Genomic DNA, 24,917 nt, shown 5'->3' with positions numbered 1-24,917 from the left:
GACCTCTTACTTCTAGTTTACTGTAATGCCTTAGCTTGAAGAATGGTACCTTGGCCTACATGGCCACCGATAGGGCCTGGTTAACAATTATTGCATGTATATATGAAATGAAATACCCTATGACGGTCAAGAGTGAGGAAAATGTACATATACCATATGGGAACATCTCCAAATAAGTTATAAGTTGTAAAATATGTGTGTAGAAAGAGTTTGTTTCTGTAAAGCAAACACATACTTGGGTAAGAATGGGAAAAAAAACTGGTAGCATATAGATAGCAAACAGATTAACAGTGCTCATCTCTGTGTCCTTGGGGATATGAGGAATCTGAGTTTTCTGCATGATATGGTTCCGTGATGCTTGAATTTAAGAGAAAAATCAACAGAGATAGACTTTTAAATGTTGTCGAGGAGGGCTCATACTAGCTTGTTCAAGATCGTTTGCAGGTTAAGTGCTACTCAAAGTTTACTGGTTTGCAAACCTTGTTATTACCACATGGTGACAAAAGTGAAAAAACAGAACATTTAGAAACTTTCATCACAATGTGACATTGCCTGGACCTCCCGGAGTGTGATTGGCAGACAGTTCTTGTTGAACAGGGTAGAGACTGGCTCCAGTTGTTGAACTTGCAAGGCAAGTTGTATGTGAACTAGTCACATAAAGGAGGACCACATACTATGATGAATCAGATAAGCAAACAAATTTGTCCTTCACTATGGAGTTGGAGAAGCACGGCCCATGTCTCCTTAACTTCACCTTGCTGCGTGCTGTTCTAGAATAAGTACTTCCATCTTTCACTTTCTCTTTACTGTGTGTATTGTGCAACGGGACAATGACATCAGCCTCAGACAAACTCTAAATGTGCTATAAAAAGCAATGGACAGTGATGTCCGAGACACTGGTGGAGCGAGGACCTTCAAAAATTCCCTCCTCTGTAAAAGTAATGAGCAAACTGGCAAAAATATAGTCAGAACCAACTTTTTCAAAATTCTTAACTGAAGGCTTACAGCAATCCAGGGGTCTTTTATGTAAAACACATTAAATAAACAAAATCTTGTTACAAAAGGCAAGCTTTGTGATGTTTTCAGCGTACTCTATTCTGTGCCACCCTTGCCCCGCCCCCACCTTTTCCAGCTCCCCTGCAGCCTTGAAAACTGCCGACAGCCTGGCAGTTACTGGAAAGAGCTGAACAGAGTGGGAGTTCCTTCAAAGCCTCACTCCCAGAGAACTCTGATTATTTCACTTGACTGGAGGTTCCTAGGAAGACCCCCATTGCAAGGCTGCCTTTATTTGTCCAGACCAGGAGCTCACTTAATGTAAACAGACTTTTCCCTCGGGCTGTTTGTCATAAGACAGTTTGAGGCAATTTTTTAAGTTGGTGGCTGTGAGGTGATAGATATCAGTTTGGGAAAACTATAGGCTAACCAAAGAGCTTAAAAGGAAAAACTAGGGAAAGAAATGTCCACAGGGACTTTGAAAACTCAAATCTAGAATCTAAAGTCCATGCACATGTGTAGGGCTGTGCGTGCGCTCAGTAAAGACTGGAGAAGGCTTGAAGCTCTCACTCTAAACAATCTGGAGGCTCTGTGCAAGCAGGCAGTGAAACCAAGGCAGGGATTTACAAACTGCCTAGCTGAGTGTTCGAGGGGAGGCCCAACCTGCGTGGAGTTCCCTGGCGAAGACGGCAGACTTATTGGTTCTAGCTACTTAAAGAAATCTGTGTCCGATCATTAGCTAACCACTAAGCGGAGTAGAAACTTCAACGGCAAACACAACAAAGACGACAGACTGTAGAATTAGTTCAGGAAAGTCACTTCACAAACGGTCAACAACCAAAAGCAACAAGCAATCTCAGGGGAAGGGGGTGGAATCTGATTTCAGAGTTGCCACCCTGTATTATTTAACATGTCTAGTTTTCAGGAAAAAAAAAAAGATATGCAATGAAAGACACTACGACCCATTTAAAGGGGGAAAAATGGAAACGTGCCTGAGTAAGCTCAAATATTGGACTTACCAAAGACTTTTAAAAGTTTATTTATTTATATAATTTTAAAAAAACAAGTTTATTTATTTTGAGAGAATGAGACCAGAGGAGGAGCAGAGACAGAGGGAGAGACAGAGAACCCCAAGCAGGCTCTGCACAGTCAGTGTAGAGCCCAGTGTGGGGCTCAAACCCACAAATGGTGATATCATGACTTGAGTTGAAATCAAGAGTCAGACACTTAATTGACTGAGGCAACCAGGCACCCCATTACCAAAGACTTTAAATCAACTATTCTAAACAAGTTCAAAGAGCTAAAGGGAACCACATTTACAGAATTAAAGTGTACGAGCAATACCAAATAGACAATACAAATAAAGGGATAGAAATTATCGAAAATAAGAGATTCTAGAGTTGAAAGTACAACTGAAAGAAAACATTCATTCGAGGGCCCAACAGCAGATGTGAGCAGGCATAGGATAGAATCCATGAACTTGAAGATACACTGAATGAGGTTATCTAACCTAAGGAACAGAAAGCAAAACAATTGAAAACAAAAAATAAAAAAAGAGACTTAGAGACGTGGGTCATTGTCAAGAGTGCTCCCTTATGTACGATGGGAGTACCAGAGAGAGGACAGAAAGGCAGAAAGAGTATTTGAAGAGATAATGGTTGAAAACAAATTTGATGACAATTTAACTAACCTAGACTTCCAAGAAGTTCAATGAACTCAAAGTAGGAAGACTCAAATAGATGCACACCTACACATACCCTAATCAGACTGTTCAAATCCAGAGACAGACTCTTGAAACAAAACTAAGTCATCATATGAAAGGGAGGTTCAATGAGATAAACAGGTGACTTCTCATCAAAAAACCAGAAGCCAGAGGCAACAGGCTATCCCATTCGAGGTGCTGAGTGATGTCAACCAGGAGTTCTAATATCCAGGCAACCACAGCCTTTCCACCTCATGTTGGCACAGCCTCCTTAACCCACAGGACCACCACTCCAGGATGCCGACCCTGCCGTCTCCAGGGGAGACCTGGCGGACCCAGGCCTCCATCTGTCCCACCAGCTTCAAAAGGCCCAGACAGCCCCAGGTTCCTGCAGCTCCCTGAGCACAGTGGTCTGTGCCAGTACTTGGTACTACAGGCTTCCCAGGGGAGGGTGTGCTTAGAGCAGGACGCGCTGCCATTCTGCTCCGCAGGAGACTTGCTGGGAACAGGTGTCCAAGGAAACTGGCCAAGTTGCAGCTAGACTCCCTGGGTGCTTCCTGAGGTTCAACTTTAAGTGGTTTTTTGGTAGTCTCTCACTTATTTTTAATTTAGGTGAATTTTACATAATATACAATTAACTGTTTTAAAAGTGTATAGTCCAGTGGCAGCACATTCACAATGTTGTACAACCATCACTCCTAGGTCTTTTTTTTAAAGTTTATTTATTTTGAGAGAGCAAGCGAACACAAGTGGAGAAGGGGCAGAGAGGGTGAGAGAATCCCATGCAGGCTCCATGCTGAGCCTGATGTGGGGCTCAATCCCACAATCGCAAGTTCATGACCTGAGCTGAAATCAAGTCGGAGGCTTAACCAACTGAGCCACCCAGGTGCCCTGTCACTCCTAGTTTTAAAACTTTATCACCTCAGAAAAATACCCCATAGCCATTAAATAATGACTCCTTATCACCCCCATGCTCTCCTCCACCCTGGCAATCACAAATCTGCTTTCTGTATCTATGGATTTCTCTGTTCTGGATGTAGCATGTAACAGGACTCCTACAATGTGTGATGACCTGCATCTGGCTTCTTTTACATAGCATGTGTTCAAGGTTCACCCATGTTGTAGCATGTTATCAGCACTCCTTTCTTTTTCAGGGGTAATATTCCACTGCATGTAGATACCACTTTGATTTTTACCAGTACAATGGGAGCTGTGGGTTTTTGTAAATGCCTATAACCTGTTTAGAGGTTCCTTCTATTCCTAGCTGTGTGGTTTGTTATGAGGTCTTGAATCCTGTCAAATGTTTTCCCCACATCTACTGAGATGGTTAGTAGGTGTTTTTGCTTTCCCCTTATTCTATCAATGGAGTGCCAAATCTCATGTTGCACCAGCCTTGCATTCCTGAGAGAAGTCCTACCTGGTCATGATGTGTAACACCCATGATGAACTGTTGGCTTTGGTTTGTTAGTATTTTGCGGAGTAGTTTTGTGTCCACATTCATAAGGGATATTGGTGTGGTCTTCTTCTTGTGATGTCTTTGTCTGGCTTTGGCATCAGAATAATGCTGGCCCCCTGGGAGGTGTTAGGAAGTGTTTCCTCACCTATTTCTTTGGAAGAGTTTGAAAAGGATTTGTGTTCTTTTTTTTTTTTTTTTTTACAAATAGTTTATTGTCAAGTTGGTTTCCATATAACCATATATGGAACACCATATAACACCTGGTGTTCATCTGGGTGTGTGTTAATTCTTTAAACACTTGTTATTATTCATCAGACCTGTGTAATCTTGGGTTGGCAATGGTGTCTTAGCTGTTAACACCTAAAGCAACCAAAGTAAAAATAAAATGGACTCCATCAAAAAAACACGAAACAGGGACAGCTGGGTCGCTTGGTCAGTTGAGCATTTGACTCTTTTTTTTTTTTAATGTTTTATTTATTTTTGAGAGAGAGAAAAACAGCATGAGCAGGGGAGAGTCAGATAGAGAGGGAGTCACAGAATCTGAAACAGGCTCCAGGCTCTGAGCTGGCTGTCAGCACAGAGCCCGATGCAGGGCTCGAACCCACAAACCGTGGGATCATGACCTGAGTCGAAGTTGGATGCTCAACCGACTGAGCCACCAAGGCGCCCCTGAGCATTCGACTCTTGATTTCAGCTCAGGTTATGATCCCAGGGTCCTGGGATCAAGCCCCGCATCAGGCTCCGAGATGAGTGTGGAACCTACTTGAGATTCTCTCTCTCTGCCCCCTCCCCTTTTTGCCTCCCTCTAAAATAACTCCCTGCCCCATAAAAAACTTTTGTTAAAGAATACCATCAAAAAATTGAAAAGACACACCAATGTAAAACGAAAGAGAATATCAATAAATCATGTATTTGATAAGGGTCACATATCCAGAAAATATAAAGAACTCTTACAAACCAACAACAAAAATACAACCCAATTAGGGGCGCCTGGGTGGCTCAGGCGGTAAAGCGTCCCACTTTGGCTCAGGTCATGATCTCACAGTTTGTGGGTTTGAGCCCCACATCAGGCTCTGTGCTCACAGCTCAGAGCATGGAGCCTGCTTCGGATTCTTTGTCACCCTGTCTCCCTGCCCTTCCCTCTCTAACATTAAAAAAACTTTTTTTTTTTAATAACCTAATTAAAAAATGAGCAAAGAATTAAAAAAAAAGAAAACGAAACATTTAGGGGCACCTGGGTGGCTCAGTCGGTTAAGCATCTGATTTCATCTCAGGTCACGATCACATGGTTCATGGGTTCAAGCCCTGCATGGGCTCTGTGCTGACAGCTAGCTCAGAGCCTGGAACCTGCTTCCAATCCTGTATCTCCTTCTCTCTCTGACCCTCTCCTGCTCACGCTGTCTATCAGAAATAAATAAAACATAAAAAAAAAAATTAAAAAAAAAAAAAAAGAACCCCCCCCACCCAAAACATTTAAAGTTGCTGGAAGTGGTTGTCTGTGGGGAGTAGAAAACAGGGAGGTGGGGGGGTACAGACGGAACGGATAAGCTGTTGTTCACAATACGACTTACAGAACTACTGGGCTCTCTATACCAGGAGTTCTCACCAGGCACCTCTCAGTCGACATTTGGCAATGGGAATACATTTTTGATTGTCCTATCTGAGGGATGCCATTGGGATCTAATGGCAGAGGCCAGGGGTGCTGCCAAACAGCCTACAAAGCACAGGGCAGCCCCCAAAACAAAGAACTTCCTGGCCCCGAACGTCAATAGTGCTGAGGTTAAGAAACTGCCTAAACCACTGTGGAAGGTTGGATTAAAACACAAAGAAGCCAGTAAAACTTATTTGGGGGGAAAAAACCCCAAAACCCAACCAGAACACCTGTATTACAAAGCAAAACAAAACAAAAAACCCTAAAGAAAACTCTTTTGCAGGGGTCTCTGCACAAGGTCCACAGATGTAGCTTTCTTCATGTGCCGTGTTTTTGGCTGTTTTCATGTAGAGCACCGCTAAGCAAGTTTACCAGAGAGTTTAGGGATTGATGGATTTACCTAAAGCCAGTGAGTTAAGATGCTAAGGCTTTTTTTTTGTTTTGTTTTAAAATAAATCCCCAATCCTAGTAAACTGAAATGCCAGACGCACCGCTTAAAACAACAACAAGACCACCACCACCACCCACAAGTCAAGCTTTTGTGTCTCATTTCCCCATCAGACTAATTAAACACATTTTGGGGTAGGGGTTCACGAGGCAGCATTCTTCAAGTGTAACCCAGGCTTTTGATGGCTATTTCAGAAGCACTTTAACTTTAGAGTCTTATATGTAAGTTTTTAAAGGAATTATAAACAAGTAAATAAACCGGAAAATTTCGGTGAAGCTGAAAGACTAATTGACCAGAATTTTCAAACTCCAATCCCCAGAAGCCAGAGCTGACACCAGCACTGTGCTGTCTTTATAGAGCCAGCAAGCACAATCCTGGTTTTCTAACATGAGGCTCAGTAACACACATCAATGTGCATCCAATCTTTAAAAAAACCACTTATAAATGAGTCCTAATGCTAATTAGCCACAGGCCACAGCAGAAGGAAGACTTACTGATCCTCCTCCTTGCACATGACCTGATTTGACTGCCCCACCCGGTACTGCTCTAGATCCGCTGGGACTTGTTTGCCTCTCACCCCCACCCCCCATTTTAGTGCTCCATCCAGAGCGCAAGTAGACAGACCAGCTGAGGAAGGGCTCACTGCGCCCGTGGTGCCAGGGGGCCTGTTCATCCGCTGCCTGACTTGGTGCTCAGAACCTCAGAGGTGTTCTGGACAGAATCAGGACAAAACAGAGAGTCCAGCTCAGAGTTCCAGATTTGGCAGCTAAGTACCCGGCAGAGTTGGGTCTAGGATCCAGTTCTGCTGACCAGTTAGTAGCCTGCCTTAAGTTGTTACATTCTGTGGCTAAATTATAAAAAACAAAACCCTAATCAATGAAAACCTCCTTCATTAAAAAGACACACTAAGAATTCAGTATATAAGCTTTGAGCCCTAGAACCTCTTCCAAGAATAGCCATTGATCCTGTTCAAGAGAATGAAGCACAAAGTAATTCACAAATAAAATCTAGGCAGGTCATCATATAGCGGAAAGAAATGTTACATAGGTGGTGGCTGCAAAAATCCTAGAAACCCAACTGCAGTTTTATTATTTACTTAAAGAGGTGCTATCAAACATAAAAACACATAAGAGAAACATAAGCTTTGGAAAAGGTAGACTTTTAATAACTGCTTTTATCACCAGGTTAAGTCATGCAGTTACAAAGTAGTTAGAAATTTCTGAAAGGATATTGTTGTTTTTTAAAAAAAAGCTCATTCTTACATAAATAATGTCTAGAACTTCATTGGGACACTACTGTTCAAAAGGCCCTGGTGAAATAACTCCCAAACAAAACACTCAACCCAAGGTCTTTTTCAGCCCACTGGTAATGAAGTTGTGTGCAGAATACAGGCCTCTATTAGAGGACACAAAGTCAGGGCGAGTCAGGGCCATTGGCACGGCTCAGAGCCGCCAGCTAGACTCCAAAGTGGGAGCCCAAGTGGTTTTTTTCTGGGACGCTCTACTTGAATTATTGTTCAATTAGACAACACAGTAGATCTTCAACAGAGAACGATTAATTAACATGGTAAGGAGGTTACTGCACTCTTTGGACTCTATGTCATACTGTGGTTAGTGAATTCTGACAGTCTTAACAAAAATAGCCTCCATCATTTGCAGTTATGAAGATAACTTAATTCTCCATCGGGCTTTTTATTTTTGCTGGACAATACATGATTGATAAGCTATAAATGATACTGTTTTATATTATAAAAATACTTAGCTTTTTCATTTATTATGTTTATAGGCATTCACTGCTTGAGTCAAGGTTAGGCTTGTTAAGTGATTAAAGGCAATTTTATTACAGCAGCACGTACTTATTTTATTCTAAGAGAATAAAATGCATAAAGAGAAATAGCTTTCATTTTTGTCGCAATTTGTAAAATTGAGTTAGTTTGCTGATGTAAAAATACCAGTAACACACTTGAGGACCATGCCACCTTCTGAAAATGCCACACAGCTGCTGCTTAGACGTGTCCAAGTTACAGCACGTCTCAGACTTGTCCAGAGCTGAAGTGGGAAGTGACTGACTGCTCTTGGACGACACAGCTGTACTGGGAAGTGGCCGTGGAGCAAGGTGGTGCAACTGGATGCAAAGGACTTTTCATTTAAAGGCAAAATACCCAAATGGCTCTCTGGCTTAGGTAATTTCTATGTTCGTATTCATATTCATATTCTTTAGCTTGTACATGATCCCCTAACCTTAATTTCTTTTTCCTCAAAGGGGCTGATTTGGACTGACTTGTTGAGAATGATGTCCATTATCTATTAAGTAGAGAGAGAGAGAGAGAGAGAGAGACAGAGAGAGAGATATTCCTGTGGTTACATGTAAACTTGTGAAGGGTCTGCAGATGAAGAGGGAAGAGGGCAGTGAAGAGGTCAGCCACACTCATCTAGGTGAAGGTCACACCGGCTTCATTGTACACCTTGAAGACTTTCTCAATGGCGTTGACATAGGCAGCCGTTCTCAGGTCTAAACCCAGGTTATACTTCATGGCCGTGCGCATGATTTGCTGAAAGGCAGGAGAAAACACGGTGAAGTGAACACGCGGGGTTCACGCAGGCCGGGTGAGAGAAGCCTCTGCCACCATGGCAGTGCAGGCCTCGGGCACTGAACCCCGTCAGGGAGGGCCCATTCTTGGGAACCCACATTCATCACTGACTAGGCAGCAGTATGAAGTTGCTCTTTAGATGTGAGCTGTCTCTGTGTCCTTTAGACACCCTGTTATCTGGAGCGAGCTCCTCGTTATACTGGGGTATAATTTTATAAAACTAAGAATGGGGTACTGACAATGTTCTGTAGTGCCCGGGGACGGCTATGTCTTTGTGAATATGCTTAGGTTGCAGGCTGTAGACTTTAAAAGGGTGAACTTATGGTATATCAATTGTATTGACAACAAATTATTATAACAAATTAACAACGAGCACCATCATTAATATCTGCTTATGCTATTTCAACTTAAAGGTGGGTGGACAGAGTCTGAACGCAAGGAGAAATTAGGGAAAGTGGACTCGAATTGCATTTAAGGTCTTAAAATAAGGACCAAGAGATCAAAAAACCTTTTGCTTATACCAAATTCTATAGTGAGGTAGTTTCTTGCAGCTGTAATAGAGCGCTGTACTCAACCGCAATCCAGTTTGGCCAACTATACGATCTCTAGCTAAAGCTAACTGCCAAACATCACTCCCACCTCACCTGGTATTATTAATTTCCCCAAACCTGGCAAACACATTAAAGACCCCTGAGAACACTGTCCATCATAAGACTGAACAAGCAAGCATTTTGCTATACGTGAATGAAAAACATGCAAACAGTCTGCTGTTTTCTACCCGGAATACCCAATGTGGCCGCTGAGGTGACAACACGTTTGAGCTGTGTCTTGGGTCACCAGCAGAAAGGCAAACAGCATTGCACACGTACCCTGGCGGAACGCTCCATAGTGTAAGCTAAGCCAGAGTGCACGATGTCTTTCTCGGATGCCCCCTATTAGGAAAAAGAACAGAGGTTTAACAAAATCACACAAAGACATGCTTCGGTTATAAGAGCACAAAGGATTCTCAAGTCAATACACTGCCAAACAGAACTGTTTTGTCTTTTGGCAAAGATACATTTAATTTCCATATGGTATCTTGATAGCTATTTAAATGGTTGTGTTTTATTTTTATTTTATTTTTAAATATTTTTATTTATTTCTAGGAGAGAGAGAGAGAGAGAGAGAGACAGCATGAGCAGGGGAGGGTCAGAGAGAGAGGGAGACACAGACTCTGAAATAGGCTCCAGGCTCTGAGCTGGCAGTCAGCACAGAGCCCGACGCGGGGCTCGAACCCACGAACTGCGAGATCATGACCTAAGCGAAAGTCGGACGCTTAACCGACTAAGCCACCCAGGCGCCCCTGAATGGTTGTGTTTTAACCCCAGTTTAGTTTTCACTGCATTTGACAGCAAACAGATACTCCTGAAATAAGATCATGGCAAAACAATGTACACAGAAAAGTATGCACAAGAAACATGAGGGCGAGTAGTGAGACCAGCACTGGTCACCCATCTGAGGCGCAGACGACCCACAGTGACACGTGTTTCTCTCTCCTCCTTGGCTAAAAGGGACACTGCACAGGGCACAGAAAGGAGAGTGGCCCTTTCTCTGACAGCAGCTCTGTGGCAGAATCCCGGCTGTGTACTCAGCAGTACCCCCAAACTTTAAAGCTGGACAGAGCTCAGCAGCGCTTTAATTATGCCCCTCATTCCACGGAGGAGGGAGCTGAGTACTAGAGAAGTCGGCCACAGTTACAGACAGCTATTTTTTTTTTTTAATGTTTTATTTATTTCTAGGAGAGAGAGAGAGACAGCGTGAGCAGGGGAGGGTCAGAGAGAGAGGGAGTCACAGACTGAAACAGGCTCCAGGCTCTGAGCTGGCAGTCAGCACAGAGCCCGACGCGGGGCTCGAACCCACGAACCGCGAGATCATGACCTAAGCGAAAGTCGGACGCTTAACCGACTAAGCCACCCAGGCGCCCCTACAGACAGCTATTTTTAAACTTTTTAAAAAAATGTTTTATTTATTTCTGAGAGAGAGAGACACAGTGTGAGCAGGGGAGGGTCAGAGAGAGAGGGAGATACAGAATCTAAGCAGGATCCAGGCTCCGAGCTGGCTGTCAGCACAGAGCCAGACGCGGGGCTCGAACCCACGAACTGTGAGATCATGACCTGAGCCAAAGTCGGATGCTTAACCGACTGAGCCACCCAGGCACCCCAGACAGCTATTTTCAGAGCTGGAATATAACCTCAGGCCTTGGACCACCAGGTCAGGTCATCTCTTTCCAATTATTTCTATAAGTCAGTTTGTATCAATGGATTCCTCTAAGTATCTAATTCGTTCTTTGGAATGCTTTCTAAAATTTTAGGACAAGGGTACATGGTTGGCTCAGTAGCTTAAGTGTCTGACTTCTGATTTAGACTCAGGTCATGATCTCATAGTTCCTGACATGGAGCCCCACACTGGGCTCTGTGCTGACAGAGTGGGGTCTGCTTGGGATTCTCCTTTCTGTTCCTCCCCTGCTTGTGTGTAGGCGCACATGTGTGCACATCTTTCTCTCAAATAAATAAGGAAATAAATAAATAAATAAAAGCTAACAAACACTTATCCTGCTATGCCAGATGAAAACTTAAAAGTGGTTCACCAATTGGGGCGCCTGGGTGGCTCAGTCAGTTAAGCATCTGACTTCGGCTCAGGCCATGATCTCACGGTTCATGAGTTCGAGTCCCGCATTGGGCTCTGTGCTGACCGTTCAGAGCCTGGAGCCTGCTTTGGATTTTGTGCCTCCTTCTCTTTCTTCCCTTCCTCTGTTCGCACTGTCTCTCTCTCTCTCAAAAATAAACATTAAAAAAAAAAAAAAAAGACACAACCAAATGTTTCTATGCTGATCTTCATGTAGTTAGCACTCTGTAACAGAAGGTATATTTCTGCAACATTTGTATCTATTAACAAACAGCTGGGTCAAACCTTGATCTAGCCTACCAAGTTAGAAGAAAAAACTTGCTCTACAGGTGGAGTACTGCCTTTCTCTCCCTCATCAAACATTTATAGAGTAGCTACTACGTGACAGGCACTCTTCTAGGCACAGGAGACAAAGCAGAAAGCAAAATAATGAAAATTCTCTGCTCTTTTGGAGTTTATATTCTAGTCGGGGGAGGCAGCCTATACGTGGACTGAAAACCAGAAGTCTGCGTGAGATCACCAAAATTCTGAGTTCAGACAGAGCCGTGACTCAGGGCCCGAGGCCGTCCCATGTTAAGAGTGTGGAGAGGTGGTGAGGATCACAGAAGGCAATGTGAGGGCATGGCAGGAAGGAAACCAGTGAGGGTGTGGGCTCCTGGGTGCTAGGAGAGGAAAATACTGCAGAGGAAACCATGACTCGCGACAGCAGGTGCTGACGGGGAAGCAAGCTGCGGACAGAAGAGCGGTCACTGGATCTGGCGACGCTGGCACCATCGCCCACCTGCACAAGAACAGCTCTGGAGGAGCGGCAGGGCGGGAGGAGCCCAGGACAGCTGGAGGTACAGTGCACACAACTCTGAAGGGTGTTTGCTCTGAGGGGAAGGGAAATAAAAGTGGCAAGAACAAAGTCTGGAAGGGAGCTGGGATTGAGATGGATTTTATTTTTTAAAGACCGCATTTGGCATGTTGGTTGACAGGAGTGACTGGGGATGGAGGGGAGGTGAAAACGGGCTTGGACGGAGGCACAGTGTCGCTCTGTAACGAGGGGAGGGGGGAGAGAGGAGAAGGTGCAGGCGCCCAGAGCTGGGTGCCGGGAAGTTCTCTGACTGCTGTGTTCTCTGTGGACAGGTCCCAGGTCAGGTGCTGGAGTGCAGGGGAGAGGGAAGAGGAGCACGTGTGATACAGCCAATTAGGGGAACGAGAAAGTGAAAGACCAGGGAAAAGTAGGCTAACTGCCAGACGGCATTGACTGTGGACTCAAGTTTCGTGGTCATGATTATGGCTACAGGGGTGCCAGTGTGGAGGGGGCACGGCTGGGTTTCAGGAGGGTACAGGTGTCAGCAAAGGGCTGTGCTGAGCAAAACAAGACGATGGAGTGACTGTAATGATGTGGAATTTAGAGAACGGAGGACATCCAGGGAAAGACGAGCGACAGTGCAAAGACGGTCAATAAGGTGGGGCCTGGCAGGGCCAGGGCATGGCTGCGGAGGGAGAACTAGAAAAAATTCCTGTGTTTTAAACTGATACTGATCACAAAACTCCTGCAATAAGTCATTCAGTAAGAAAGCGGCACTAAAGTCCAGGATTTGAAACACTTAAGACCAATATCCTGGGCAAAGATTACTTCAAAGAGCATAAAAAGCAAGTCATCAGAGCTGCCTTCCTACCTAACTGGCAGGAAGTTAGGAGTTTAGGAAGTTAAGAGTGCAAAGTTCTTTCTGCACTCCCACTCCAGGTTTCAGTCTGAGCGACAGCTGTGAGCCAGGCCTGTGCTGGGACACTGGCGACCACAGGGAGGAGCAAGAAGCCCATCTAAGGGCGGCGGCTGTAGCAAGTGCCGCCTGAATCCGAGTGATGGAAGGATGTGGGCTATTCCATCCTGCGGTGGGACCCTCAGGGGTGGGTTACTTAAGCAGGCAGCGGGTCAGGGCACCCTGGGCAGATGGACCCAACTAACAGACACAGACTCCAGGAAAGATGAAAGTTCATTTAGGGCAACAGTTAATACCAAGTGGCCAAAGCATCTTGTCTCCTTTAAAACAAAACCCACACTCCCCACCACTCCCCATGTTGCAATATAATCTTACAATACTTTCCTTGACTGAGTATTTCAGAAGAAGATATATTTCCTGCCATATATATGTAGACTATTAAATCAAACCTAATTTAAAAACCTGACCACAAACACTGCTCCAATGACGTCATCTTGCACGGAGCCACTCCTCTCCTTTAGAATTATTTCCGTTAGGATGAATTTGCAGGGGGGCTGTCATGATAGCGTCGATGGCAGGAAAACCGTAATAGCTCTTCAAACTTTCTGAAGAGCTGCACCAATCTGCCTTGTCATCAAAATAAAGGTACAATTGTTTCACCATGGACATGGTGAGTGTAAGATCCATTAATTGTTTTTGCTAGTTTAATATATTAAAGAAACCTTATTTTAGTTTGTATTTCTTTAACAATGAGATTGAACACTTGCCTTTCTAGGTCTATTTCCTATGTTTTTGCTTTAAAAAAAAACTTTTTTAATGTTTATTTTTGAGACAGAGAGAGCGTGAGCTGGGGAGGGGCAGAGAGAGAGGGACACAAAATCTGAAGTAGAACTTACAACCTGTGACACCATGATCTGAGTTGAAGTGGAATGCTTAACCGACTGAGGCACCTAGGCGCCCCGACTTTGCTTTTCAAGTCTCTGTCATTTAGGGAAAGTTCTCTTATGGCATATAAGCACTATTACTCGGTCCTGTCAAGAGCTAATTCACAACATACCTTTTCTACCTGCTTTCTTTCACTCTCTTATTCGTGTCCATATAGCAATTTCAATTCTTCATATAGTTCAATTTAATTTTGTTTAAAGATTTTCTTTTTTTTCCCCCTAGAAGTTCATTTAATTATTTACTTTTAAGTAATCTCTACGCCTAAAGCTGGCTTGAAGTCAAGACTCAGAGATCAAGAGTCGCGTGTTCTTCTGACTGAGCCAGACAGGCGCCCCTACCGTTTACTTCTTTATTCTTTCTATTTCTCTAAAGCTTAAGAGTTACATAGTAATTCGGGGCGCCTGGGTGGCTTAGTCAGTTAAGCGTTCGACTTCGGCTCAGGTCATGATCTCACAGTTCATGGGTTCAAGCCCCACGTCGGGCTCTGTGCTGACTAGCTCAGAGCCCAGAGCCTGCTTCAGATTCTGTATCTCCCTCTCTCTCTCTGACCCTCCCCTGCTCACGCTGTCTCTCTCTCAGAAATAAAACATAAAAAAAAAAAAAAAAAAGAGTTACACAGTACTTCATCACAATTAGGTAAGCACCACCTGTTGAGTCATCTCTATTGCAGAAGTATCAAGACCGGAAGAACCATTCAGGATTTATTTTAAACTAAATTTCTCACTCCACATTTGGATTGTAGTGAGAGAGCAGTGTACAAAGCACGCACAGATCCCATCATTGCTGTCCTGTTGCTGACCCCTGTAAGCCCAATCAATCGGCCTGGGTCTACAGAAGAGCTGGCCAGGTGTGGGAGGCGTAGGCCCATCACAGCACACTCACCGATATCCTGTCTTGGAACTCCGCCGTGGGCACAATGGGAATAGTTCCACCGTGCTTCCCAAATTTTCTTTCCAAACTCTCTTGAACAGACACTATAAAAAACCAAGAGATGAAGTTAAGGCATTGCTAGTAGAAAAAAAAAAATGAAGTACAACCAAAAGTAGTCTCCAACTATATCCACAACCCAAAATCAAATAGAGTTTAGAAACCTTTAACACTAATGACATAAAAGGGTTAACCACTTAAAACTCTGTTAAAAGGGAATAAAGCACTTCGCCAAATTCCTACATAAATGTGAATTTAGGTCAGTGCTCTGTTTCCATAACACCCATTACCACGGTTTCTCCTTGGCTCTGTTAAAAAGAAAATGCTGAGGGAAAAAGAAACGGAAATTGACGGAACACTTCACCCAGATTCTCAGAGCGGGCTGAGTAAAGCTCAGTTGGAGGTCTTGGTCTTAGTTCAGCTTGATGAGACTGGACCATTAACTCCGGAGCTACTTCAGTTAAAGAAAAACCACACTCACATCAGAAGACTCCAGAAATTCTTGACACCAGAAAGGCCTCTACTAGGAGCCAGGAGGGATTGGAATGGATGAGTATCAATAGGAGTTCCTGGCTTAAAAGCATACTCTTTATATTTACTAACTTGTAGCTGATGTTATGGGGACATTGTATCACAGAATAAACACCTGAATATCAGTTTTTTTTTTTAATCAGTTTTGATCCTAAGACTCACGAGAAAGAATATGATTTTCTGTTCTGAGATTAAATTCTTTAGGATTACAAAAAGGAAATGGTTCTTTTTAAGGGTAAGTTTCTTCCAGCCTTTGAGCTGGCCCCAGAGATTATTTTTGAACCAGGTCATCAGAACTCACTGAGCAAGTGGTAGTTAGAATCCCTTTCATATTTGAAGGTCAAACGGCCATAGCTGACATGATTTAGATTCTTCAGCCATTCAAAGTAGGATACCGTCACTCCTCCAGCGTTCAAGTAGAGATCCTATACACAAAAATGTGACAGAGACACCAAAGAAATGAGAAGATGATGGCTTTACTAAAAGCTTTCAATGAACATCAGAGCTCCATTTTAATACCAAAGCTGATTAAGCGTCAAACTTCCCCAAAATATCGTAGATTGTATCAGGAATGCCACACTCAGGGGCACCTGGATGGCTCAGTCGGTTGAGTGTCTGACTTTGGTTCAGGTCATGATCTCACAAGTTTGTGAATTTGAGCCCTGCAATTGGCCTTGCTGCTGTCAGCTTGTCAGTGCAGAGCTCAGTTCGGGTCCTCTGTTCCCTTTTCCCCCAGCCTCTCCTCGACTTGCACTCTCCCAAAAGTAAATAAATATTAAAAAAAAAAAAAAAAAGGAATTTCACATTTAACAAACGTCCTTCCCAATCCACTGAGTTTTTCCACTTTGAAAAAAAAAATAACTTTTTTGTTTTGTTTATAAACTAACAAGCATTTGATCAGCTTTGGTTAGAGCTTCCTCTTTACCAAATAAGCCTTTAGCCCAAACTGCTTGCTAGAGTGTCCATAGGGCGCCTCACCAGATCGGCATTCCTTCTCCTACTACCTAAGGGCAATCTGTTTCAGCTAAACTGAACTTCTTAAGTGCTTTCAGCAAAAGTCCTAAATGCATCATGAGTCCACACTAACTTCCACTTGCAAATAATCCCATGTTTACCCATTGAAAACCTAAGCACACATTCTTCATATTAGCTTTCTGAGTAAAGCAGCAGGGATATTTGAAATGCATAAGGTTAGAAATTACAGGAAAGCTCATTGTTCACGTTAGAATTCGTGTTTCTAGCACAATATACATTTATATAATTGGATTTTTAAAAGTTTATGTATATATTTTAAGAGAGAGCAAGAGTACACACATGAGTGAGGGGGCTGGGGGGAGAAAGAAAGAGAGAGGGAGAGGGAGGGAGGAGAGGGAGAGAGAGAGAAGGAGAGGAAGAGGGGGAAGGGGGAGGGAGGGGGAAGGAGGGGGAGGGAGGGGGAGGGAGGGAGAGGGAGACAGATCCAAGCAAGGTCTGTACTGTCAGCACAAGCCCGACACAAGGCTTGATCGCAGGAGCTCATGACCTGAGTTGAAATAAAGAGATGGATGCTTAACTAACTGAGCCGCCAAAGGCGCCCTTATGACTGGATTCTTAAGAAGGCTAAATACATACTCAAGAAAGAGCCTGAAGTTGGAAGGAAATGTTCAGGTCAAAGTGAAAACTGACAGGCTTTTTACACTAAGCATGCTTCTACTTTATTTCCTTAAGAGCAAAATGAAGATGAAGAATGCACTATAGCTTGGGAAATAAACGATGATCCTCTTCTCCCCGTGACTGCTCGCAGAAGACAGGATTTCAAGTACATTTAAGACCTGGCAAACACAGAGAGATGACTTACTGGAATCACCATAATGTTCCTCTCCAGGAAGATCTTATCGGCCTCTGGAGTTGTCGGCCCATTGGCACCCTCAGCAATGATCTGCAAGAGAGTCAGGACACATAGTATTACCAATACCACCACAAATCCCTCCAGTGAGCGCAAGAGGTGTGTGTGTATGGGGGCTGGGGGGGGGGGCGGGGGCGGGAGGAGAGGCAGAACTCCAGTTTAAATAAAATTATTAAGAGTTTTGTTCTAAAAAGTGTATAAAACTATTTTTCACCTTTCTATTTTCCTAACTGCTTTTTGGAAGTTTGGTTTAAGAGGAAACTCATGGTGATGGATGCCTGCACAACTCTGAATATACGAAAAGCCATGAACTTTTATGCTTGGGTGAATCGTATGGTATGTGAATTATATCCCAATAAAGGTGTAAAAAGAAAAAAAAAAAAAAAGAAAAGAAAAGAAAGGAAGAAAGCCAATTAAGAGCTTTTCTATGACCCTCAGGGTCATTCTACACTGGTAAGGCTAAGCCCAGGTTCCATCATGCTCTCACCTTGGCTTTGACTCTGGGTGCATTGGACTTGGTCAGCTGCTTCTCGCTGGCAGCAGGGATCAGTATGTCACAGTCAGCCTCCAAGATGCTCCCCTCATAGGGCTTTGCCTTGGGGAAGCCCAGAATTGATCCATGTTGCTGAAATTGATTGAAAAATCAGAATTAATGGCTGCATCACTGTTTAAATGTTTGTGTTTAGGGTCTATGACGTAAAGACTCATCTATTAAGAGCTCTCTGGATTACATTTTAAAAGGTAAAGAATGGAAATAGATTTTAAGAAGACTTATTTCATCTTTACAGTATTTAGGGCAGTTAGACTGTTGAGATATTGGATTGACATACCAATTTGAAGTCCTCCAGTTCTTTTGGGTCAATACCATCTGGATTCCATATACTCCCATCAGATTCACCAACACCAACACATTTAGCACCAAAACGATGTAAATATCTCATAGAGTGCAGGCCCACATTCCCAAATCCCTGTGAAGAACGATTACATGTGACACAGAGACCAAGTCTTAGGACACACAGTAAAGTCGATTCTGACCAGTGCACCTTCTATTAGTTTAAAAGGAATTCTCAGAATCCTCTTGCCATAAGAAGCAGTATACTAAAAGGCTTCTCTTTAGCAATAAATTTCTGTTTAAGAACGTGGAACCCACCCAATCCCGTTAATCTTGGATAATGGGTCCTGAAAAAGTTGAGTTCCATGTAGCCTTATGGCTTATAAAAGAACTGGCAGTGGTGTTAGTAATGCACCCAAATCCTCAGGCCCTGATGACCAGATGTCCTGTGGTTTTAACAACATAAAGTCACCCACTGGGAGGAATATGAATTCTATTCTATTTTAAAATAGGATTAAAAAAAAAAGTTGCATTCAACTTAATTTAGATTCCACTCCGTAAAACAACCAAATAGCAAGCCCATTCTTCCTCAAAGTTGAAATCTGCATCATTGTGCAAACCCTTCCCCTTCTGGATACAATTTCAATTTAAATTTTGACCAAAAGAAGCTGGTGATAGTTTCATATGTATCTGCAAGATACTTAAATTGGTTCTGGTCACACGAATTGTACCAAGGTTCAAAAAATAAAGCATGTATTACTTTGAAGACATTTACTCTAGAACTTTAAAGGTTCAAAACAATGACATGTTAAAAACTGCAAATCTAAGAACATTGAAAAACTTCCTTTATGTAGATCAATTATTCTTTAAGAAAGCAAACATCCTTACCTGAACAACAAAAGTTTTGTCTCCAAACCCTGGTGTCATTCCTAAAATACTCATGTAAGATGCTTCATTGATGAAGTTTTCAATTCCATGGAAAACTCCCCGGCCAGTAGCGGAGATCCGTCCGTGGATTCCACCCTGACTGATGGGCTTACCAGTTACGCAGGCATGGGCATTAATATCCTGCAAGAAAAAGCCAAAACTTCACATTCTTAACTAATATGCTCATTAAGACTATATGTGTGCTTATGGTACACATTCACCAATAGGGAGAAGCCTTACTTTTTCAGATTTCTGTGCTTAGAAAATATATAATAAGATAGACTATATTTTCCAACGGGATAAACAAGGTTTTTAGGAACTCAACATCATTAAGTATAAATAATAGTATCACGAAAATAGTAATGTAGAAATTCAATAAAATGGAACTAAAGAAAAAGAATTTTATTTTTTTTAACGTTTGTTTATTTCTGAGGGGAGAGAGAGAGAGAGAGAGCGAGAGCATGCGAGTGAGCACCGACAGGGGAGGCACAGAATCTGAAGTAGGTTCCAGGCTCTGAGCCATCAGCACAGAGCCTGATGCAGGGCTTGAACCCACGAACCGTGAGATCATGACCTGAGCCGAAGTCGGAAGCTTAACTGACTGAGCAGCCCAGGTGCCGCTAAAAAAAAAAAAAAAAAAAAAGAACTTTAAGAGATAATATTCAAGTTCACTTAAAAAAGGGGTGGATTCACAATAGTATTCAAGAAATTAAAAAAAGACAAAAATAACTAAGGGGTTTGCAGGAATATCTACCAAAATAAAAATGCCCATTAATCCAAAGATTCTACTTCTAGGAAGTCACATTTTTTTGTGTATTTAGGATGGGATCGTTGGAGGTAGGGAAGCAAAAACGTACATAGGGGTGAGATGGCGACATTCCTGCCCACGTGTGAGGGGAGCGCCTCTGGTAGCAGCAGCCCGCTCTGGGAAGTGGGGTGGAGAGGCTCTGTTTTCACCACCCGTCTTTCTGCACCCTGTGAATTGACCATGTACTCTTGCTCAGAAACAACCATATTTAGAAAACTGAAAGGGGCTTGGGAGAGCTTCCTTTCCAAGGTCCATCAGATACACCATCAACTCTATCAACCACAACAGTGCAGAAGAGACAGATCGAAAGAGAAACTAGACGGACCTATTACATACAGGAAATCAACCTAAAATGAAGGAGGCATTTCATATTCCTGGATAAAGTATGGACAGTAGGGCTACCTACTAAACTTGGTTGGGGGGGCACTCCAGAGCAAGAGGAAGTGCCTCACTTCACACCATACTGTCTACCTTCCAATAGATGTTCTAGTCAGCTGAGTTAAAAAGTAACCTGGATTTTATCTGTAGTGTTTAACTATTTTTACAGAGACAACTTAGAATTGTATTAGCTGCATAACTGCCAGCAAAAAGAAAAGCTAAAAAAAAGAGAAAGCAGTTAGTAAAGTGATTTACAGAAATTAGTAGTTTTCCCACAGTTTCCCTTCATGAATAATTAACACTTGTGAACACAGAATTGCAAACCTAGTGCCAAATGCTTTTAAACAGTGCAAATGCAAATGCTGGAGCCACAGTCCTGTCTGAGGTCAGGCCGGGCGCCAGTTCCCCCAGCCCCCCAGCACACCTGATTGTCCCCTGAGCCCATGGACAACACCCCCTTCCTCCCAGGGCTGCGCCTCGGGGCAGGATTAGACACAAGCTGCAGCGTGTTCAGGTTTACATCTGGAAATAGGAAAAACTGTAGCCTCCTTACTTTTAGGCCCTGATTTTGGTGTCACTCTAAGAAGGAAGTCTTTTGCCAGGGTTTACTGGCAGTGCCTCACAAAACTTTCCTTTGTTGTCACAACTGGGAATGAGCCACTGGTCCACGGCCCACTACCCTGCACTCTAGGCTAGTGTCTAGCTTAAAAAGAACCATATCCAGAGCTCATTTAACATCAAAAGGCGAGAAGCCATCATTTTAGGGAGCAGCAGTTAAAAGCAAAATTCTCTGAAGCATCTCAGACCACTCCTGTTGATTATTTCAGGGATTTATGCATTTACCTCATGTAATAATGTGTTTTAACAAGGAGTGGGTGCTGTTCTAAGGGCTTTATATTACTAGTCATCTAATTCCCACTGGTGCTAATCACTATTGTCCTCTTGCGCATGAGGAGATGGAGGCACAGAGAGCGTTAGGTACCCAGCACGGGTCACAGAGCTGGGGTGTGAGGGAGCCCGAGAAGCCAGGCTGCCCGCCCACGCTCCCACGTGTACTGCACCCCCTCAGGAATTCAGACATCAGTCTGGGGTCTGGATTCCTCCACTGTGCGTTACAGCCCCCTTCCTTCTTCTCAGAGAGAGTTATTTCTCTTCTCTGAGACTCATCTTTTCACAAGGGCCCTTAAAAGGAAAATTCCTGAGGCCTTTATTCCCTTGGAAGACTGCTACCTCTACTGTCTACACCTTTCTCGCATCGTCTCTCACATAGAGGAATCTGGGGCCGCAGCCAGTCAACTAGCCAACAAAAACAACAAAAACCTTTCTCGCTGGGCAACAGCCACCTTTCAAGTTTTCTCTCTGCTGTCCAGTGCCATTTTTCTCAGGGAGGGCTACTCTTCGTGCCCTACTTCCCTCCCTCAACAACCCCTTTCAGTCTGGCTCCAATCTCTGTCCCACGAACGATCTAGTTGCTGAACTGGTCTCTTCCCAGAAACCGTCCCCTCAACATCACGACATGGAACTCTTAGTGAGTCTCAATATTCTACAACTGACCGCTTTCCCTCTAAATCCCTCTTCAACCCGTGCTTAAATTCTACCTATACCTCATCCAGGAAGCCTTCTTTCAGAGATGTAACATCTCTCTATTACACTATCTCCATACCTTATCTGCTTCTGGACTTCCCTTCTAGTGTCTTGCAGCGTGTCCTGCCCTGCCTAGCAGGTGATCCGTTTTTGAGGTCCCATCCCAGCTTTCAGGATGGGAAGGCATATAAATGAAAGCTCCGTTCATGTTCACTACATTTATGATATGACTGGAGAGAGGGAAGTAAAATATGGCAATCAAGATATGATTAAAGGGGAGGAGGAAAACCCAGAGAATTCTCACCTTCCACGTAAAATTAGCTTAATTGCTATTTCTCATAGATAGCAAATGAGGCCCTCAGGGCTTCCGGTGGGTACTTACATAGTGTCCTATGGTGCTGGCGTAGGTGTCAGCAATCCACGACATCTCTCGCTCGCCCGTGCTCATGTCTGGGGCAGGCACATCAATGCCAGGACCTGGGGGCAAAAAGAAAGGGCAGTGCACCAGCTTTTAAGATAAACTCATCTCAAACACATAGATTCTTGTAATTTCCTAAAATGACAAAGCTATCGCTGTTAGAAAACTTTAGATTTCATCTGTGTAACTAATTAAAGCCATAGAACTACTTACTAAATGTTTTACCACACAATTATACACACATACACTGTTATGTAGTAGTTTCTCCCTCTGGCGTTTCCTTCCTCTATGTTTGGAGATTAGCTCCGCATGACAGATGTGAGCCACTCAAATGAACTTCTGAATACATGAGCATAAGCAAATCAGTGTACCTTTCTTGACATCAGTTCCTTGAACTGCAGTTAGAGAAAATAGTACCATCTTGCTCTACAGAAGGATGGCTGTTGTGGTTAGGGAGTGTATGTGTCTGAGACAGCACAGAAACGTACCATTTACTGAAGGTGGGGTAAGCCCTCCCCACCAAGTAGGAAAAGGAAAAAAAAAAAAAAAGACATATTGCTGAAGCAATTGTGTTAAGTCCCATAATACTCTCACACCAGTGCTTTGACATGTTATTCAAAGCTTACTCAGTGTACATAATTTCAAACCTTAGCCTTCAATTTCTCAGATCACAGCAAATGAAAAAGTTTGAGGATAATAAGAAGTTAGCACACAGGCAGCAGCAATCACAACAACAAAAAGTCTAGTGACGGCACTAACACTGATGGCCACACTGAGATCTCAGATAAAAGTGTGTTAAATAATGCCCACTCAAATCTGTCAAGGTAGGAATATACAGAAATAGGTCTATCAAAATAGTAAGAATCAAAACAACCTTATTATCTAGTGGGTCAATTAAATAAATACAGTGTATTTATTCACCAGTACATAGGCGTGGAAAAAAGTAGGTATTACACAGCATGTAGAGTATGTTCCTATTTAAATAAAATTCTTTCTCTAGTAGATCTGTGTACTATCTAGGCACCTACTTCCATGTGTATACAGTCTGTGTGCAGAACTCTTGAAGGACATGCTCACACTTGCTCACTACGTTTCCATTTTGGCCTTGTTCAGAACTTTCTATACTGTGTCAATGGTATCATACAAACTCATTACCTTCCTAAAAAGGAAAACACAACTTTAAAGTTCTTTCTGAGGGATGTACCTGAGTTCTATATTTTTTACTTTTTAGCCAAAAGAACAAGGTTACATTTTAGTATCTTCCTACATTTCAGGGGCCCGGGTCCTAGGTGGTGCGTTTCGCTCCACAAGCTGTGATGCAATGGACACCAGATGGCATAAGACAACTTTGAAGTGGGCGAGGCTTGCTTTTTACAGTCCTGCCCCTCCTCCCACCAATCTGTCACCTTCCTGTGTCTGAGTACCCTTCCTTTTAGGCAGCTTCTAAACCTCATGAAGTCTGACTTCCCCAAACTCACTCTCCCTCAATATAACTCCTGCTTGGAAGGATTAATGCTGCATCCTAGCCTCAACCTCTGACAGAAGGGCTCTACCATCCCCATTTGCTCATAATGTCTATTCCTTTAGAGTGACATACTTCCAGGATGTCCGTAAAGATCTGTTTCATATTGCTTTTCTCCCAAGGTATAAATGACAAATTGCTCCTGAATCCTGCTGGTCGTTATCTACAAAAGTATTTTAGCAATATCAAGGGTCAAGTGACCTTGCTTCCTCAAATAACAATTCTAATTGGGGAAGGGTTATTGGCAAGGAACAAGTCTGAAGAATATAGTTTGTAAATCAGAAATGTACCATGATAAATTGCTTCTTAAAAACCTCAATTCATCTAGACAGCTTAAGGTGAGACAGCTCTCTCTACCCAATGGCAAAGTCACAAAATATTATCAAGGCTTACGAGTTTTCTGTTCCACACAAAAATCAATCGATACCGACACTCAGATCATACGTAAATAGTTCCTGAATTGCAGAAAAATTCTCAAATACCTTAAAGAACAGGTCTGAGAGTCTATACCTTGTAAAACATGTGACGACCCTCAGAAAAGCTAAAATGGCATCACTTAATCCCATAAGAGCATAAAGAAGGGGAAAAACTGGCTGGGGAGCGCACTGCTTTAACAAACCATGAGCACGGGGAGAGCTGAAAGGGCAATTTTGGTGCATGATGCACTAGGGGAATAAAAGGAGGAGACATCAGGTTATTGCAAGGCAACTTTGCAGTTTACAAAGGTGGTACCTAACCTCACACAGAGGAATTAGCACCCACCTTCCACAAACTTAAAAAAAACAACAAAAGACACAAGAGGAGAGAACACTTCTTAATTCATTCTATGAGACCAGTATTATCCTAATATCATAGACCTCACAAGAAAATACTACAGACCAACATCCCTTAGAACCACACGCATAGGCGCTCACACGCTACTTATGAATGGATGTGACAGAAGT

At 43.1% G+C, this 24,917-nt stretch overlaps 1 protein-coding gene across 1 annotated transcript in view; it reads right to left on the bottom strand.

The window, feature by feature from the left end:
- Positions 1-7,855: 7,855 nt before the first annotated feature.
- The window catches only part of GLUD1 (glutamate dehydrogenase 1), a 36,516-nt gene continuing 19,454 nt past the window's right edge, over positions 7,856-24,917 (bottom strand). The window contains exons 5-13 of the mRNA XM_039233726.1: positions 22,416-22,510; positions 19,225-19,404; positions 18,335-18,472; positions 17,992-18,129; positions 17,457-17,537; positions 15,921-16,044; positions 15,044-15,135; positions 9,710-9,772; positions 7,856-8,801 (exon numbers count right to left, since the gene is read on the bottom strand). Coding sequence (XP_039089657.1) covers positions 8,682-8,801; positions 9,710-9,772; positions 15,044-15,135; positions 15,921-16,044; positions 17,457-17,537; positions 17,992-18,129; positions 18,335-18,472; positions 19,225-19,404; positions 22,416-22,510 — 1,031 coding nt within the window. The 3' untranslated portion in view covers positions 7,856-8,681. The remainder of the gene's footprint in view (positions 8,802-9,709; positions 9,773-15,043; positions 15,136-15,920; positions 16,045-17,456; positions 17,538-17,991; positions 18,130-18,334; positions 18,473-19,224; positions 19,405-22,415; positions 22,511-24,917) is intronic.

The sequence above is a fragment of the Hyaena hyaena genome, unplaced genomic scaffold, assembly GCF_003009895.1.
Source record: "Hyaena hyaena isolate Hyena2069 unplaced genomic scaffold, ASM300989v1 scaffold_78, whole genome shotgun sequence".
NCBI classification, from domain to species: Eukaryota; Metazoa; Chordata; class Mammalia; order Carnivora; family Hyaenidae; genus Hyaena; species Hyaena hyaena.
This window is presented reverse-complemented; position numbering and strand designations above follow the sequence as displayed.